This window comes from Triturus cristatus, chromosome 10 (assembly GCF_964204655.1).
Source record: "Triturus cristatus chromosome 10, aTriCri1.1, whole genome shotgun sequence".
NCBI lineage: Eukaryota > Metazoa > Chordata > Amphibia > Caudata > Salamandridae > Triturus > Triturus cristatus.
In genome coordinates this window covers 963970371-963990501 of record NC_140593.1, presented here as the reverse complement: position 1 = coordinate 963990501, position 20131 = coordinate 963970371, and the positions used below count along the sequence as shown (strand labels likewise).

Genomic DNA, 20131 nt, shown 5'->3' with positions numbered 1-20131 from the left:
AAGAATGATGGATTTAACCCAGATCTCTTGACTGGGGGTGAATGTTTGATTTGTTCCACATTCCGTCCATCATTTGTCTCTCTTTTGCTTTCTCGCCTTCAGTGTGCTGGGTATGCCCAAACGTGGGTCTTGGGCTCACTGTGCCGCTGGATTCAAGCTAGCCTGGCTGATGAGGGGTGATACTTCAAAACCGGTCCCAGGATGCTTGTTTCTGGTCCAGGGAGGGTCTGGCTTAGCAGTTCGGGCTAGACTGTTCCGCTAAGGGTCAAAACTGCATATGGCTGGGTCTAAACGGGGGTGGCATGGTGAGCAAAAGAACAATGGATTTAACCCAGATCTCTGAAATAGGGGTAAATGTTTGATTTGTTCCACATTCTGTCCATCATTTGTGTCTTTTGCATTTTGTTGAGGAGTAACTGGCTGGTGCTATGGGGTATCTCTGCCGAAGCTGCGAAAACAATTGTACAGCTGATACAGCTGTCAAGGCCGGGAAGATGAACGCAGGGCGCGTGCTGCGGCCCAGATCTCCTTGAACCACTCCAGAGCGGAGCGAGTGCCATCAAAGGGCATGTCCATAAAGGATGATAGGACATTGCCTGAAAAACCAGTTGACCGCAGCTAGGCATGGCGGAGGACGGAAACGCTGGTGCCAATGGCCCGCATGATTAAATCGGTGGTGTCCAAGACACAACAATTTTGAATTTGGCTGCAAGATAAACTTGGGAGTGTTGGGTCAGGAGAGACTGGAGAACTTCCGGGACACCTGGAAAGACTCCCATCACAAACTCAGAGCGTGGTAATAGCGGACCCAGGAGACAGCTGTCACTCACAGATCAGAGGGCCAAACTGGTGGAAGAAAATACCCTATTTGCAAAGGTCTCCTCATGTTTAGACTCCTTAGTAGTAGAGCAGGTAATCAGGTTTGTCAGAGTTGCAGACGCCACCAACACCAGGCTTTCAGGGGAGAGGTGTGGAGAAAGAAATGCAGAGTTGCCTGTGGCAAGGTAGTTACATATTACTATTTGGTGATTAACCGGAGGAGCCAGAGCGAGGTCTTGTTCTGAAAAACCGGGGATAAGGGTTGAGGCCCCAGTGGAAGGCATCAAAGAGATTGTGAGAGTCAAAGATCCTTGAACAATGATAAACCATGATTGTGGTCCCATGAGTAGCACTATTAGGCACCGAACTCGGATCCCTTTCAGTACACGTCCGAACCCAATGGTAAAAAAAAAAAAAAAATAACAATATGCATTAACAACTGAAGGAGTTGTCACTATAGCTTGTGACTGAAAAGACTTCTTCAAAGAAAAACAAGTGACGTCAAAGCCCAACACTAGATTGCAGGAGTATGCAGAGCATGTGCATCTTCAGCCACACCTGCTACAAAGTAAACAAAATAATGCAAAACCTAAATTCACACATTTTACATCAGAGAGCGGGCAACAGAAGTTCAATATAGTTCTTAAATGATAATAAAGTTCAAGTACCTCTGTCGATAGCTTGTTAGAAACAGAGTTCTCCAAAGCTGAAGAACAGTACAACTGTATTGTGCCCAACAAAGGCAGTGACTGCGACACAGTTAATGAGGATATCCTTAATGGTCCAATGGCTATCCTAGAGGTCTGTTTCAGGTACTTCAGGACATTTCTGGTAAAAAAAAAAAAAGATATGTTATTTTAAATATTTAACCTCATAAGGACTGTTGCTCTATAATTGTTTCTTCAATCAATTCGGATGAGTTCATATTAGTTTCCAAGTATTTCATTACAGATAACATTGGATAGATTACATGACAGTTTTTTTTATTTATTTCTACTGCATGACTAGGATGAACATTTAATATTTGAAAATAAGAAAAACTACTGAAGATGAAATACTCTAAATGACTGATCCAATAATGAATATGCTACTTACCAGTATGCATCTGTTCTTGGCATGTAGGGCTGCTGACATTCATATCTGTGCATAGATCGCCGCCTAGTGTTGGGTCCGGATGTTTGCACGTTGTTGTCCTGGAAGAGTCTTCGAAGTATCCTTGGATAGGTGACTCCTCCCCTGGACTACAGTGCGCATGGGCATCCTCTCCATCCTCAGATTGTTTTTCGCCATTGTGGCAGTGATGGAGTAGATACAGAAAGTGATGACCATGCTTGCAGTAATTCTGAGAGCTGCAGCTGCGACAGGCGCCGGGGAGGAGGGAGGGCGATATGAATGTCAGCAGCCCTACATGCCAAGAACAGATGCATACTGGTAAGTAGCATATTCAGTTCGAGGCATGTGGGCTGCTGAATTCATATCTGTGCATAGAATACATAGCAGTGCCCTCTATTAGCGGCGGCTACCCGTGCCAGCTGCAGCGGTCTGAAAAAGTGTTTTGAGAACAGCCTGTCCTACAGCTGCCTGCTGTTTTGACTGCACATCTACGCAATAGTGTTTTGTAAATGTGTGTGTAGTGGACCATGTGGCTGCTCTGCATATATCATGCAGGGGAATATTTCCTAGGAAGGCCATGGAAGCCCCCAACTTACGTGTTGAGTGGGCTCGTGGTGGAATAGTTAATGTGCGTTTTGCCTTTTGATAACAGATTTGAATACACTTAACTATCCATCTGGCTATCCCTGCTTTGGAGATGGCGCTACCTTTGTGGTGTGGGGCAAAGGCAACGAACAGTTGTTTTGTCTTCCTGAATGGTTTAGTCCTGTCGATGTAGTACATGAGGGCCCTCCGTACATCTAGTGTATGTAGTGCCCTTTCTGCAACAGTTTGTGGGTTTTGGAAGAAAACGGGCAGTTCAATAGTCTGGTTCATGTGGAACTGCGATATTACCTTGGGCATGAACTTGGGGTTGGTACGTAGTACGACCCTGTTGGCGTGAACCTGAATAAATGGCTCTTGAACGGTTAGTGCCTGGAGTTCACTAACTCTTCTGAGGGAAGTGATCGCTACTAGGAAGGCCACTTTCCAGGTAAGGAATTGAATCTCGCATGAGTGTAGAGGTTCAAAGGGTGGACCCATCAGGCGTGTGAGGACCAAGTTGAGGTTCCACATTGGAGCCGGTGGGTGACTAGGTGGAATGACTCGTTTGAGCCCTTCCAAGAATGCTTTGATGGCAGGCACTCTGAATAGAGAGAGGTGCTGCCTGGTTTGCAGATAGGCTGATATTGCGGTCAAATGGACACGTATAGAGGTGTACGCCAGATTGCATCGATATAGGTGTAAGAGATAACAGATGATGTTTTGGATGGATGCGTCCAGCGGGTTGATGTCATTATTACCGCAATAAATGACGAACCTTTTCCATTTGGCTGCATAGCAAGCTCTGGTAGTGGGTCTCCTGGCCTCCTTGATGATGTCCATACAGTCAGGTGGCAGGTTGAGATAGCCAAACTCTAGGACTTCAGGAGCCAGATCGCCAGATTCAGCTGTTGCGGATCTGGGTGCTGAACCTCTCCATGGTTCTGCGTCAAATGCGCGGGTTTGATCCGCAGCCTTTGATGCGGCACCACGGAAAGTTCGAGGAAGGTGGTGTACCACGGCTGGCGTGCCCACGTGGGAGCAACTAGGACGAGTGTCAGGGAGTGTTGTCGGAGTTTGCGGGCCACTAGCGGTATCAATGGCGCTGGGGGAAAAGCGTACGCAAATCTGCCGGACCAGTTCATCCATATCGCATTGCCCTGCGACTGCGGATGTGGGAATCTGGCGGCGAAGCTTGGGCATTTTGCGTTTTCGCTTGTCGCGAATAGGTCTATCTCCGGATGACCCCACTGCTGAAAGTACGGTTGGAGTACTGATGGGTGTAACTCCCACTCGTGCATTTGGTGGCTGTGTCTGCTGAGCAGATCCGCCATCTGGTTGTCCTTGCCAGGGAGGTGTTCCGCCATGAGGAACATGTTCCTTTGAATGGCCCACTTCCACATGCTCTGAGCCAGATGAGACAACTGTGGAGAGTGTGTGCCTCCCTGTTTCTGTATGTAGTACATTGCGGTCATGTTGTCCGTCCGGATCAACACGACCTTGTTGCATAGATGTACTTTGAATGCCTTCATGGCTAGGAAGATTGCCATCAATTCCAGAAGGTTGATGTGCAACTTCTTTTGTTGTGTTGTCCATAGTCCTTGCACTGTGTAGTGGAGTACATGAGCTCCCCATCCCTGGAGAGACGCGTCCGCTGTCAGTACTATTTGTGGGACAGGCTCTTGGAACGGTCGGCCCTTGCAAAGGTTTTGTGGATTCCACCAATGCAGAGAGTTGTATGCCCGACCGCTCACCAACACTAGGTCCTTTAACTGTCCTTGAGCCTGATTCCACTGACGTGCTAGGCACTCCTGAAGTGGGCGCATATGTAATCTCGCGTGCGGGACTATGAAGATGCAGGAGGCCATCATGCCTATCAACTGCATAAACACTCGCGCTGGAAGTGAGTGATTGGGTTTGAATTTGGAGATCAGCAGTTGTATGCTGTTGATCCTCACTAAATTTGGCTGAGCTGTGGCCGCCAGAGTGTCCATAGTCGCACCTAGGTACTGTTGTACGTGTGCGGGCTGGAGATGGGACTTTGGATAATTCAGTGAGAATCCCAGACTGTGAAGAAGGTGAATGGTGCGGGACATGTGGTTTGCACATTGCTGGGCTGACTTTGCTTGAACGAGCCAGTCGTCTAGGTAGGGGTAGACGTGTATATGCTGCCTCCGTAGATGTGCTGCCACCGTAGCTAGGCACTTCGTGAAAACCCTGGGCGCTGTTGTCACGCCGAAGGGAAGGACTTTGAACTGATAGTGCTGCCCCTGAACAGTGAACCTGAGGTATTTTTTGTGTGAGGGGTGGATGGGTATGTGAAAGTACGCATCCTTGAGGTCCAGTGTGGCTAGGAAGTCTCCCTGCTTGAGAAGCGGAAGGACTTGCTGTAGAGTGAGCATATGAAAGTGCTCTGAAAGAATGTACTGGTTCAGGGGTCTCAGGTCCAATATAGGTCTGAGCGACCCGTCCTTTTTTGGAATTAAGAAGTAGAGGGAGTACACTCCCGCACCCTGCTCGTGGATGGGTACGACCTCTATAGCGCCTTTTAGAAGCATACTTTGCACTTCTTGCTGTAAGAGCGTTAAGTGCTCTGAGGACATAGGACGGCTTCTTGGTGGTATTGTGGGTGGAGTGGAGGTTAACTCCAGACAGTAACCGTATTTTATAATATCTTTGACCCACCTGTCCATGGTGATGGAATTCCACGTGGACAGGAACCTTTGTAGCCTTCCCCCGACAGGTGTTATGTGGTCGGGAGGAAGGGAGAGGGCGTCACTGCTTGTTCTTGGGGGAGGACCTGGTGTTGCCGTAGCCGCGTCCTCTGCCCTTTGTGCTGGAGCCACGATATCCACCTCGGGTGTTTTTATCATAGGTGGTCTGTGTATTGCCTTTGTTATATGTTTGTTGTGACCCCTGTCCTCTACCTGCTCCCTTGTTTCCGGGGCGACGAAAGGAGCCGCTCCGAAAGGACTGAGTTTGTAGTGCGCCCATGGACTTTGCAGTGTCCGTATCCTTTTTTATCTTTTCGAGGGTGGTGTCAACCTCTGGCCCGAATAAATAGTCGGGGTTGACGGGCTGGTTCAGTATATTGTTTTGTACCTCAGGCTTGAATCCTGAGATCCGTAGCCAGGCATGTCGTCGCAACATGACGCTTGTGTTTATGGCTCTGGCAGCCGTGTCCGCAGCATCTAGTGCGCATTTGATGGAAGCGTTCGTTAGTAGCTGTCCTTCTCTGATGAGCATTTCTGCGCCTTCCTTGAACTGGTCAGGGAGATGTTGGAATATTTGCTCAAGTGTGTCATAGTGCGCTCTATCATAGCGAGCAAGGAGCGCCTGAGTGTTGGCTATGCGCCATATGTTGGCAGCTTGGGCGGCAACTCGCTTGCCAGAGGTTTCTAACACCTTGGACTCTTTGTCCGGGGGAGGAGCGTCACCTGTTGTTTGCGAGTGTGCCCTCTTGCGTGCATTCGCTACGACGATGGAGTCGAGTGGTAATTGTCCTCTGATGTAAGTAGGATCCCCAGGTGCTGATCTGTATTTTTTATCAATCCTGGGGTTTATCACTCGTGCCCTGGTGGGTTCTTTGAAAATGTCCTTGGCTGGTTTGAGGACCCCCTTCAACATTGGCAGAGTCTTTACATGTCTTTCTGAGGATGCCAAGGTGTCCATTAGAAAGTCATCTTCGATGGTATCAGAGTGAAGCTGCACCCCATGGTTATTGGCAGCACGTTCGATAAGAGCATTGAACGCCGCAGTATCCTCCGTAGGAGATGTCTTTGCCCCATAGAGTTGTGGATCCTGTGCATCGAGAGGTGCACTGGGGTCTGCAGGGTCGCCCCAAGTTTGATCAGGGTCCTGCTGGTCATCAGGGTCCGTGTCTACATGGTAGGGGACTTGGTCAGCCATGTAGTCCTCCAATGTGTCTGTATCGGAGCGTGTGGGGGAGAACCGGTGTGGATCCTGGTAGGATGAATGGAAGGGTTCATAAAGGAGAGGTTCCGATTCTGCAGGCAACTTCCTTTTTATTGGGATCCTGAAAGGGTCCAATGGCGGCTCCGAAGTTATCCTTCGGTCCTGGAGAATCATCCTGCCAGTGCCGGCGTCGATGATACGTGCCGGAGGAACATTTTTGGGATTGTTGACGGAGGCAAGCCGAAGGTAATGTTGGTCGGCACCGAAGAGGCTGCGGGAGCTCCGACCGAACCGGAGCCCGACGTGTCTTGGAGGACAGGTGTGGTTTTGCTGCCTTGCGTCACACCAGGTCGTACTTGGGGCGCCTTCGAGGCTTTGGCACCGGCCAGGCTCGTAGAGGCGGCCGTAGATTTTTTCGGTGCCGGCGGGTCATCGAGTCGGGGTGAAGAGATCACCGTCGAAGTCTTCGATACCTGAGGCTTAGGTGTCGTCGAGGGAGCGATGTGAGACACAGCAGGCGGTACGGCCCTTGGTGTCGTCGGTGCCGGTAGCCGAGCAGGTTTGTCGGTGCCGATGGCTTTTTTTCCGTTTGTCGACTCCAACGTCGCCCGCTTCAAGTTCGGCACCGAAGTCCCTCTTGGTGCGGTCGGTGCCGACGCGGTGCGCTGGCGTCGAAGGCCTCGATCCGACCAGCGCTACTTTCAGTTTCGGTTTCGGTGGAACCTGAGCAGCTTTCGGTTTCGGTTTTGTGGTAGGGAAACCAGCCTGTTTATGTAGTAATGGCTGCCGCTGAACGTCCGAGGCCGGGCCCGAGGGCGGGGCCGAAGAACTGCGGGATGGGTCTCGGGTAAGGCCCGAAGGCGATCCCTCGACCGGAGCCATAGGCTGTGGCACTGGTGTTTGAACGGTTTGAACAGGTAGGCCTTGTTCATCATTGGAGCTACTTTCTTCGGCCCCGAAGGCCTCCTCGTCGTCTCCTACCTCGGTGTCGTCTTCACCTCTGTGGAAGAGTGACTCGTCTTCCTCGTCCGATCCGGGTTCGTGTTCGGAAACGGGACTGGAGGGCAAGACTTCCAATTCCTCGACGTCTTCGGCCTCGCCGAAGATGTCTGTTGGGGCCGGTGCCGCGTGCTGCGCCTCGAGTCTCGCCGCTCGTCGATTCCGCAGAGTCTTCTTCGAGCGGAACCGGGCACAGGCCATGCATGTTGATTCGTCGTGGTCCGGCGAAAGGCATTTGTTGCACACCGGATGGACGTCGATGTGTGGGTACTTCGCATTGCATACCGGACACCTTTTGAATGGCGTCCTGGATTCCATCGTCGAAGTAGTCGATGGACAGGTAAATGCGAAAGCAGTTGGTGCTGAAAGTTAGTAAACTAACAAATTCTATCGAAACCCGATCGATAAACAGTACCGACGCGAACTAAAGGCCTTTTGGCCTCGAAAAAATATTTTCCTAACTTGAGCTAAGATAGCACATCCGAACCCAATGGCGGAAAAAAACAATCTGAGGATGGAGAGGATGCCCATGCGCACTGTAGTCCAGGGGAGGAGTCACCTATCCAAGGATACTTCGAAGACTCTTCCAGGACAACAACGTGCAAACATCCGGACCCAACACTAGGCGGCGATCTATGCACAGATATGAATTCAGCAGCCCACATGCCTCGAACTTGAGGTTATTGGATTTTGTACTATAGGGGCATGTTCTAGTTATAAGAATTTCATAATTGTCTGCCAATTTAACCAACTTATATTTGACCTCTTCTGCTTGTGCCATGAGGCCTAGCATTACAGCTCAAGTTCAGGGTACAAAAGCTTTCCACACATTCCACAACACTCAATGTTGAAAATGAAATAATGACTGAGGGTGAGGTGGTAGCATGCTAATTACCTAACAACCAAGCACATCGCAATTATGACTGCCACTACCATACAAAAAAACCCTCCTGTTTCGTTATTCAATTTCTTTTTTACCAAAACATGTTTGCTTTGTTTCAAAATTGGCAGTGGTAAAAATCAAAAGAAACAGCTAGGAACAGCTGGTGAATGGCAATTGTACGTATCTCAGTCACTGTATTACTGTTAGAAAATGCTAAGAAAGGAGTCTAACAAATCATATCACTAGTCTTGATATAGGCATTTACAGGGGAACAAATTCCAAAATAGTTAACGGACATTTTAAGCCAAGGGGTGAAGAACCAGCCTTAACTGAGCAAATAGTCTGTTGATCCAGATGCAATGGAAGTGAAATTTCCAGTGCAAAATAATCTTCATATAGGAATGTCAGTCTCTATCATCAAAATCACCCAAGGACTACCTCCACTGTACTGTAAAAAACAATGTCACCAATTAAACAATTACTGACCTTCTGTATCACCTTTTATGGTCGAGACTATGTAACCGCACATTTCTCATCTAGGGAATTCTCCCAGACACCGAATTTGATCAAGAAACTTTTGCAGCAATTCCCTTACGTCTTTAGGTGGCGTGGTGATGCTCTGCTTCAGTCCCACCCCAGATGTGTCCCCTCTGGGCTTCTATATATACACATCCCCCTCCCGCGTGCTGATGTCTGATTCTCACACATCTTGGAGCGCCCTGTTGGAAAAGGAGCCATCAAAATCAGATAATGACAAGCGCAGATCTTTTGATCAGCATCCTATTAATGAACCAAATGAGTCCAATTGACAGAACGGGAAGGAGTGTTCGTCGGTGAGGAATCTGTGGGTGGATTGAGTCTCTACCAGAAAATGAGTTACCAAAGGTAAGTAAAAGCAGCTCCCAGAAGTTTTTCCACACTCATTTAACCAGAGCAAGAGGAGTTTCTTCTGATGTAGGCTTCTAGCCACAGATTCTACCCCTTGTGAATAGATACCAAAGCAGTAAATTTCCTCAGCAGTAATGCTTTGCGAACATGTGGGAGAATGCCCATGTAGCTGCCAGGCAAGAAAACAAGTTACTTACCTGTAACTTTGGTTCCCCAGTATTGGTAACTTTCATAGATTCTCATGCTTTGTATCATTTCCCCGTCGTCGGAATGGGAGCCTCGGTAACAAAAATATATATATATATATACATATGTATAACCATAGAAACAAAAGAGAAAAATAGGCCTAGGCCTCATCTCATTTTGTAGTATATCACCCTCTTTGTGTAAAAGAGCCCAAACTTTTGCCAGGGCCAATCAGCACAGCCTCACCCTCTGGAACCTTCCTGAGAGAGCTCAGAGCCTCAGATTTTCGTAGCCGTTGTGCCAACAGCCACTACCTTAGTAAACCGGCAGAGCTTTCCCAGGGGAGGTGGGTGGGCGCATGAGAATCTATGAAAGTTACCAATACTGGGGAACCAAAGTTACAGGTAAGTAACTTGTTTTCTTACCCCAGTATTGGAACTTTCATAGATTCTCATGCTTTGTATCAGAATAGCAAGCAGTAGATCACGACAAGCACATTTCGGTAAATACATGGCTTTACAAAATCATCTCAGTGTACATGATAAAACAACCATTACTGAAACCAAATGTGCTTACCAGGATGGAGGGATTGTAGGGAAAGCTCACCTCTCATTGAAAAAGATTCCGGAGGACTGCTTGACCAACAGCAGCGTCAGCTCGTCCCACCGATTCCAGGCAGTAGTGCTTCGTGAAGGTGTGTACACTGCTCCACGTTGCTGCCCTGCAAATGTCCTTAATCGCCACTCCAGCAAAGAGAGCCACTGAAGACGCCATCGCTCTCGTAGAATGCGCCCGGGCCCTTTTATCCAAAGGTTTGCCCGCAGCCTGATGACAGTACTGAATTGCACTGGAGATCCAGCGGGAAATGCCACTCTTGGCGAGCGGTAACCCCTTCCGTGGTGCACTGTAGGCGATAAATAGTTGAGTAGACTTTCTGAAAGAGCGTGTGCGCTCCAGATAGAATTTCAGGCATCTTTGGACATCCAAAGAATGCAATGTTCGTTCCGCTTGAGTGGAAGGACGTGGAAAAAATGAGTTCAAAATTAAGGGTTCATTCAAATGAAACTCCGAAGGCACCTTCGGGATGAATTTTGGGTTGGTTCTCAAAATCATGACATCCCTCTTGAACTGTAGAAAAGGCTCCACTATAGAGAGAGCCTGGAGTTCACTAACTCTCCTAGCCGAAGTCAATGCCAGGAGAAGGGCTAGTTTCCAAGATAGGAACTTCAAGTCCGCTTTGTAAATCGGCTCAAAGGGCGCTTTCATCAGTTGAGCCAGTACCAGGTTAAGCTGCCAGATAGGCGGAGGTGGCCGGACCGGAGGATACATCCGAAATAACCCCTTAAGGAACTGCTTAACAATCCTTGCAGACCATAGAGATGGCCCCGATGTCTTCCGTCGAAAGCGGGATATGGCAGCCAGATGTACCTTGATCGAAGAGTGCGCCAGACCTGATTTAGCCAGAGACAGGATGTAGGGCAAAATCTGATGTGGCAGGGATTTGTAAGGATGGAGCTTATTCCTCTGGCACCAAAGGCAAAATCTCTTCCATTTTGCCCTGTAGGTCTTATTAGTGCTTGGTGCCCGCGCCTGAGATAGAACATCCCTGCATTCCTTAGACAGATTCAGATGGCGGAATTCTCTGTGTTCAGGAGCCACGCTGACAAGTGAAGTGACTCCGGATCCGGATGGAGGACTTGCCCCTGATTTCTCGATAACAGAGATGGAATCAGTGGCAAGCGAATCGGGCGATCCTGGGAGAGAAGTAGGAGTTCCGAGTACCAGAACTGCCGCGACCATGCTGGAGCAATGAGGATCATCTTGCATGGTTCTGCCCTGACCTTCCTGAGAACTCGAGGAATGAGGGGAATCGGAGGAAAGGCGTAGCAAAATGCGCCGAACCAAGCAATCGAAAGGGCATTCCCCAGAGACCCTCGCTGGGGAACCTTGCTTGCGTAAAACCGGCACTTGGCGTTCTCCGGGGTCGCAAAGAGGTCTATGGTCGGAGTACCCCATTTCTTGAACACTGCCTCCAGCGTGGCCTGATCCAGCTCCCACTCGTGTGTCCCCTTCGTCTGCCGACTTAGAGCATCCGCTGTGATGTTGAGACACCCCGCTAGGTGCTCGGCTCGCAGAGTGACCCCGTGAGAGATCGCAAATTCCCAGATCACCTGAGCTTCTTTGGACAGCGTCCGCGATCTCGTTCCCCCTTGCTTGTTGATATAGTGCATGGCCGTAGTGTTGTCTGTCCGGACCAGCACTGCACGGTTCTGAAGTCTGGGAAGGAACGCCAGCAAGGCTAAGTGAATGGCCCTCAGCTCCAAAAGATTGATGTGGTGCAGTCTGTCTGCTGGACTCCAGTGACCGCTGACCTGAAGCTCCTGGAGGACTGCTCCCCACCCTTCTAGGGAAGCATCCGTGGTCACCACCATAGGAGAAGGAGGGATTCGGAACGTTAATCCTCCTGCGATGTTCTGCTTCACCAGCCACCATTCGCAGGCTGTGCGCATGGCAGGCGTTATCCATACTTTGTCGTTGAACGATCCTTCTGCCTGACGCCACTGTTTGTCCAACTCCTCCTGTAGAGGGCGCATATGAAGCCTGCAATGCGGTATCAAAGGTATGCAGGATGAGATTGATCCGAGCAAGGACTTGTACTGTCGAACCGATACATGTCTCTTGTGCAGCATTTGACGAGCGGAAGCGGCCAGTTTGCCCTGACGCTCCTCCGACAGACGAGCCGTGCATCGTCTCGTGTCCAGAATTGCCCCAAGGAACTTCCGTGACCTGGAGGGTATCAGTTCCGACTTGGACACATTGAGCTGAAGACCCAAATGGGCGAACAATGTTATGCAAGTTGACACAGCCTGAGACGTTGCCCTGAACGACGGAGCCTTGATGAGCCAGTCGTCCAAGTACGGGAACACTTCCAAGGACTGCTTCCTCAGGAAAGCAGCGACTGGTGCCAGCATCTTCGTGAAAATGCGGGGTGCCGACCGAAGGCCAAACGGGAGCACCTTGAACTGGAAATGGCTCTTGCCTACTGTGAAGCGTAGATATTGCCTGTGAGCTGGGTGGATTGGAACATGAAAGTAAGCATCCTCTAAATCCAGGGATGCCAAAAAATCTCCCGGATTGAGTAGTCGTAGAATATCCTGGAGAGTGACCATCCTGAAAGAGAGCTTGATGAGATAGGTGTTGAGCTCCCTGAGGTCTAGTATAGGACGCCATGCATCCTCAGTCTTCCGAACCAGGAAGAACCTGGAATAAAACCCCTTGCCCCTTTGTGAAAGTGGCACGGGCTCTATCGCCCCCTTGATGAAAAGCTGGTGGGCTTCGAGATGTAATAGTCGGAGATGTTTCGCTGCACGGGCGTCTGGAGCTCTTGTTGGAGGAAGATCTTGGAACTCCAACGTATGGCCACTCTGAACTATATTCAAGACCCACCGGTCTGATGTTAAACGCACCCAGCTGTCCAGACAAAAAGATATCCTGCCCCCGACCGGTGTTTGTGGTAGGGGAGGAACAGTAGCCAGAGCCAGGAGGCCGCTATTGCCTCTTGGCGTTGTCTCGTCCCTGACGATTCTGACGTCCTCTCTGGGACTGCCGAGAGAAAGACGCCGACTGTCCTTGGCGCTGGCTGGAATATTGACCTTTATAGGACTGTCCAGATTGTGTGGAATATTGTCGTTGGTTTCCTCTGTAGTTAGAAAACCCCCGACCACGTGCCCCTTTGAATGGCACTTTACGGTAGGTCAAAGATCCTAAGGACTTAGCTGTATCGGTGTCCTTTTTAATGCTTTGGAGGGAGTCATCCACATGCTTACCAAAAAGCATCTCTCCGTCAAAGGGGAGGTCCAAGATCTTATTCTGGACCTCCTGGCGAAACCAGGTCGCTTTCAACCAGCCTTGACGGCGCAAGACGGCTGACCCTGCCAAAGCCCTGAAAGCAGTTGAAGCAATGTCCATCGCACAGTCGATGACTTCCGAAGAGCATCGTTCTCCCTCCATCAGCACCTGTCTGGCTTCGTCTTGACTAGTTTCTGGTAGCTGGTCCAGGAATGGTTCCATATCACACCACATCTGGCGGTCGTATCTGCCCAGAATAGCCAGAGAATTAGCCGCACGCACCAACAAGCTGGCCATGGTGGAGAATCTTTTACCCACATTGTCCAGTCTTCTGCCTTCTTTATCTGGAGGCGTGGTTAATGGAGTGGACGGATTTTTTGACTTACTTTGTGCGGCTTGTGAAATAACGGAATCCGGCTTAGGTTGTCCTAGAAGACACGCAGGACTGCCCTCTGGTGCCTTGTATTTCTTCTCCAGCCGGGGAAGAACCGGAATGACTGTTGCTGGATTTTGCATTGTCTTCAGACCCTCATCCCAGACATGTTCTATAATGGGAATTGATCTTACAGACTTCTTATATTGGGCTTTAAAGTCATATAGGAAGCAGTCGGACTGCTCCACCGTAAAGGGCAAACCAAACCTCTTGGATGCCCGTTCCATCAAATTATGGAAACCACCAATGTCCGCCGGAGGCGATATATTTGTCTCTCGGCCTACAGCATCTGGATCCTGTGTATCATCAGGGTCCCCATCCGGATCCCCTGGATCTGTAAGAGGGATCACCTGTCCCTCATCGTCTTCGTCCGTATCTGCATCGTCTGCGTCATCATCAGCAGGTTCCGTACCTGAAGGTTGGGGAACCACTAAGGGCAGCACCGGTGAAATGGAACGAGGTACCTCTCTTGGTGGAGGTGGCAAGTCCATTGGCATGTCACGTGGCACTTCCAATGGAGAAGGACGCACTGGAGTGCGATCCGGCAACGTCGGAAAACGAGATCTATAGTCTTGCAGCATCTGTTGCAAATCCGACACTAAAGCCACTGGCAAGGCAATCAGGTCCTGCCTCAGAGAGCGGGGGCGTAATCCCTGTGTCAAGCTTTGGTGCCCCTCCTGCACCTCTGGACCATAAAACTCCTCCGTATCTGTGTCCTGCTGTTTGACATTCAGGTCTGAAGGGCTGTATGCGTCCCCAAACTGCCCATCCTCTTCATCCTCCTCCGAGTCCTCGAGAAGCATGGATGGTGGCAAAGGCGTGACCCGCCTAGGGGAAGTCATGTCCGGTGTAATCACTAATCTTTGGGTGGTAAATTCCAAATTTTTCGTCGTCGACGGTCCCGTCGGCGGTCTCGTCGACGGAGTCGATGGCAACGGGATTACCAATGTCGACGAACTCGACGACGACATCGTCGACTGAGGGGCAACTGTCGTCGACGGAGCTGAAATCGTCGTCGACGATGAGGCCGTCGACAGTCCTGTGATCGTCGTCGACGGAGCAGTCGTCGCCGGAGCAGTCGTCGCCGGAGCAGTCGTCGCCGGAGCAGTCGTCGACGGAGCAGTCGTCGACGGAGCAGTCGTCGACGGAGCAGTCGTCGCCGGAGCAGTCGTCGACGGAGCTTTCTTCTTCATCGACGGAGTATGTTTCATCGTCGGCGGAGCACCCGTCGACGGTCTCGTCGACGAACTTGTAGTCATCAACATCGACGAACTCGTCGTCGTCGACGTGGTCTTCGTCGTCGACACCGCTGTCGAAGACGACGAAGTAGATATCGTCGACGGTCTCGTCGACGACCCCATGGAAATAGGCTTAACTGAGGAGATCGTCGTCGACGTACCTGCTTTCGCCTGCGTCGACGGACGCGGTTTCTTCAGTGGAACTGACTGAGGAGTTTCTGCAGCATGTTTTTTTACAGGTTTCTCCTTCTGGGACGGAGTGGAAGATGTAGCAACCTCCTTCTTGTCCTTAGGGGCTATGTCCACAGTAGCCCGTCCCTGCCTCTCCTTTACACTGTCGTGAGGAGATTTTTTGGGACCAGCCTCCTCAGACCTGTCAGAGATCCCGTGAGGGGCTTTGAGAGGGGGTTCCGCAGAAGTGGAGGGAGATGACCTACCCCTCTTCTTCGATCTCCTGGAGGAGGTGCCAGAGATAGATTCCTCCTCATCCGAAGAGATGACCTCCCTGGTCTTTAACTTCTGCAGCCACGTCAGCAAGCGCCCCTCTCTGTCTCTCAAGGTCTTGGTCGAGAAGGTCCGACAAATTTTACAGTCTGTGGCCTTGTGTTCCGGGTACAGGCAGTATATGCAGTTCTCATGCCTGTCTTCCACAAACAGTCTCTTCTTCCCACAAGAGGCACAAGCTCTAAATAAAGCTTTCTTCTCCTTTTCTGACATTCTGTCACAAAAGATGGCAATAAAGATATCCAAAATTCTGAGAAAAACTGAGCAGAGCTCAGTGGAGACTCCCTAGCACAACGTGCGGTAGAAAAATCTGAGGCTCTGAGCTCTCTCAGGAAGGTTCCAGAGGGTGAGGCTGTGCTGATTGGCCCTGGCAAAAGTTTGGGCTCTTTTACACAAAGAGGGTGATATACTACAAAATGAGATGAGGCCTAGGCCTATTTTTCTCTTTTGTTTCTATGGTTATACATATGTATATATATATATATTTTTGATACCGAGGCTCCCATTCCGACGACGGGGAATGATACAAAGCATGAGAATCTATGAAAGTTCCAATACTGGGGTAAATATCCATTACCGGCATAATGTGTTCCAGTGCAAAGGTATGGATAGGTGGAATGAGCACGTAAACATACTGAGGGCTGCTTATCAGCTAGCCCATAGCACGTCTTAATACATAATATGATCCATCTAGAGATGGAACTCTTTTGGACCGCTTTTCCTTTCCTAGCCCCAGAGTGCCCAATGAAATGTTGGTCCTCCTGTCAGTACTCATTGGTCTTATCAACATAGAAGCTAAGCGCTCTTTTTTGTATTAAAGCAATAAAAGCCGTTCTTCCTCCTTGGAGGGGTGAGGTGGTGGAAAGAAAGCCGGCAAGGTGAAGGATAGCCCTCTATGGAAGAGCATGACTACCTTGGGCAAAAATGCCACTTTTTTGCGGAGAACTAATTTGTCTGAGAAGTGGTATATTGTGGTACCACGGACAATGCCTGGAGCTTACTCACTCACCTGGACAATTTTATGGCAAAGGGAAATTCTGTCTTGCTGGTAAGTAAACAAAGAGAACAACTGTGCATGGGGTTAAAACTGAGTGCACATAAAGTAGGTGAAAACGTAGTTTACCTCCCGATGTAGTTTTGCACGACATCACAAAGTGTGTTGGTGAGATCATGTGGGGCAGCCCATTCAAAAATAAGTGACTTGAAAGACGGCTGATCAGGTAAAAGTAAAAATACCAAATGGGCAGGAAAAAAACCTTTAACTGTTAACACAGCAAGGCCTTGCTGTGCTAAAGAAACAAAATACGAGAAAATCTGATAGTTGTGCATGCATGGGTTGGATGTTTCATGAGAAACACCAGGCAACAAATTTCTCAACATCCTGCAAAACAGATTCGGCTGATGGCGACATGGCTGCCAAAATGACATCAACTACTTCGGGAGGAAGATAAAATGACATCAACTACTTCGGGAGGAAGATCAAAAGCCATTAACTTTTCAATCTGTGCAGGCTTGGGTGGAAGACTTGACCAAGCTGCTGCAACAGGAGGGCCTACCGCCGGGGCAGCTGGATTGGAGAAAATGTGCTCATGGCCAGAGGTTCCTTGTACCATTCTCTCATTGCCAAGCCTTGAGCTACTTGGATGACTTGGACCGGTTCTCTCTATCTTTGAGTACACTGGGCAGGAGAGGGAGGGGAGGAAAGGTGGATAGGAGTCCCAATCACCAATGTAGATGGAAGGTGTCTACCGACAGCAACGTTTAGACACTGCGCATTCTCTGAAGCGCAAACAGATTGAGTACGGGTTCACCCCACTGTCGAAAGATGCCCTGTGCCACATTTGAGTCCTACTGCCATTTGTGATCCGGTCGCGATCGCATCAAGTTACACTCTGGACCAAAGGGGTCTCCTGCCCTCACCCTCCTATGGGGCACTCGGTCCCATCCTTAGGGCTTTAGAGATCAAGGCCTTCTCGCAGTGGAGTGTGATCCAGCTCACCCCACACAGTGGATACCCTCTCACCATAGTTTGGTAAGAGTGGAGCACGCAATTTCTATCACTTAGGTCCTGATGAATGCCGCGGACCCTACTGGGCTACCAGGCAGAAACATGTCGACCCTTTGATATCGGTGGGGGTACAACCACATCCCCAAGACACCGACCACGTTTTTAGAACACTGTATTGATGCCAGCAATATTACATTTAATGTGACATCTGTAATGGCTTATAACTCACTTTTTTCTGTAAGGGCCCCCACTTAGGTTAGACGTGCATCCCTGTCGTCAGGTGTATGCCCGCCCTCTATCAAACTAAGTCTTTAGAGGGCGAGGACTGGTCAATGATGAAGCATGACACCAGGTGGTGTGTGAGACCAGTCCTTCACTTTTTGTGAGATGACTGCACTCACAAACTAAGAAACATTTGCACCTAGATCCCCCTCACTGGGAGCAGCTCTGTTGTGTTTAAACATTATTGTTGGAGGCTGCTGAGTCCCAGTACCCCGTGCCTCTAGTTCCCTCATCCCAGATACCTTCTGGGTTTTGTGGTTACACAATCAGGGAGATTGCCGGAGCATTCAGGCATTCACAGAGGTGCAAAGCCTCCTGGCACAGGACCCACAACTTAACTCGACCCTGTTTGTTGCAATACCACATGACTGTTGCATTGTCTGTGAGAACCTGCACGCATTCCCTCTTGATGAATGGGAGGCATGTCTTCAGCTCATAAATTATGCAAGTTGATTTGGAGGTAAGCTTCCACCAGAGATCAGAGCCCTCTAACCTCGACCTCTCCCAAATAATGTACCTAATCCAGCAACAATGTACCTGTCACAACAGTTAGCTCTAGGTGGGGTAAGGAGAGGGGTGGCTGCTGGTCCAACATTGCAGGTCTTTCGCAGTCTTCTTCTACACTTCAAAACCTCAATAGACTCTGACAAGCCCCTTTGGGGCAGAGTCCACTGAGACTTCAAATCCCACTGCAGAGCACACATGCGTCACCTGGCATGGTTCACTAGCAGGATGCAGGAGGCCAAGAGCCCAGAAGCCTCAGACCTGCTCTCACTAAGACACATGTCACAGGTTGAAACATCTGGATCGTAGTACTAATGTCCTGGACTCCAGCATTGTATCCAGGATGGCTCAACTTAAAAGAAGACTTTGTACAGGAATCTGGTATGACTAGAACAATGATGGAAAAACCCAGCGATGTCAACAGTGTAGCTATCGTCTTGAGGTGGTTTACAGCTGTTTGAGGTGAACAAGTCTTCAATAGCTAATATAAAGTTATGGGAAGAATAGTATTCCCAAACTACACATGTGGGCCGCAACCACCACTATCACCTTTGTGAACACTCAAGGTGCGCTAGCGATGTCAAAGCGCCTACCTGGACAACTGTAAGTCGGGAGTGTGTGCTGCAAGTTCCACACTACAATCCAGTGTCCTGATCCAAGGTAGACAGAACTTGGGCCAGAGCGAGCATACTGAACTTGTCATTCTGAAGGAAGTAGTTCAGAGGGCCCAGACCGGGGATAGCGGGGAGGCCTAACTACTTTTTAACACCAGGAAAAAACAGGAACAGCATTCAATCCCAATCACTGATGCTTTGGCCAAAATAGCCTGAACTTCTCCATGGAGTATGGACAATTGGTCCTCCAAGAGGTGGTGTGGTGTGGGTGGCACCTCAGGAGAAAAGGACAGATAAGGCAGGGAGCATGTGTTTCACAATCTGGAGTAACCACTGGTCTAAGGTGATAATACTCCAGCCACAGAGGTGAAAGGAGTGACAACCTCTTACAATGAAAGAGGAAGGCTCACACACAAAATGGTGTCATGCTTCATCATCAGCAACCCTCTCCCCACCAAGGTCAGACAGTGCCACCAGGGCGGACTCGACCTACTGTTGAATTCTGCGTAGGAGGGAGTACTTAGAGACAAGCTACAGGATAATAGAGGGATCCAAATGAGTGAGTTAAATAAACATTAAAATACCCTGGCTAATTGCCTTTATTGGTGGGTATAATAGGTATGATTAAAAATTGGTAGGGCGGTAGTTCGAGGCAATGGCTCACACCGCCACACGAGTTAGGCCAACATGACTCTGCCCATATTAGAAGCCCATGAGTCTAGGGCATTCCTCAGGGCAAGGGATCCCTATTTACCAGAGTTCTTTGTGAGAGAAAAAAAAGAGAAATTAATTGGAAAACACCAACATGCTCAGGTGAGTCCTACTTGGCATGCACAATGTGAACAGCCCCAGATTATAGGGGTTACCGGCTTCCTGGTCAAAGAGGGAGACTGTGTCCTTTGTAGTCACACATTCGTCAAAAGGTACCCCAAGCCTGTTCACCCGAACGACACCCACTATCCGCTGCTGGTACCTGGTATCTAACTCCTGTAGTGGTGTGAGCCATTGTCTCAAACTTCGGCCCCAACAGTTTTTAGTCTTACCCACGACTGCAGGGAAGAGCCTCCTCCACTTCAAGAGAGATGCCGACTGGTTGGTGAAGTGCTGGCAGGCCTCCAAGGCTTTTGGAGGATGACCATCTGCAGGACAAATCAGGTCTTTGCAATTGTCAGGACAGGAGCGGACAGGCAGGCAGGGTTTGTCGCCAAGTCCACAACTAGTCCACAGTGCTTGCGTTCTTCGGCCCCTCTCTGTCATCCTTTAGTCAGGTGAATCTGCCTTCCTGGTGTCATGGCCACCAAAATACTGAATTTA

The 20131-nt window shown here is 49.6% G+C and overlaps 1 protein-coding gene across 1 annotated transcript in view; it reads right to left on the bottom strand.

The window, feature by feature from the left end:
• The window catches only part of SMG1 (SMG1 nonsense mediated mRNA decay associated PI3K related kinase), a 1471505-nt gene that overhangs the window by 854609 nt on the left and 596765 nt on the right, over positions 1 to 20131 (bottom strand). The window contains exon 28 of the mRNA XM_085628855.1: positions 1488 to 1647. Coding sequence (XP_085484981.1) covers positions 1488 to 1647 — 160 coding nt within the window. The remainder of the gene's footprint in view (positions 1 to 1487; positions 1648 to 20131) is intronic.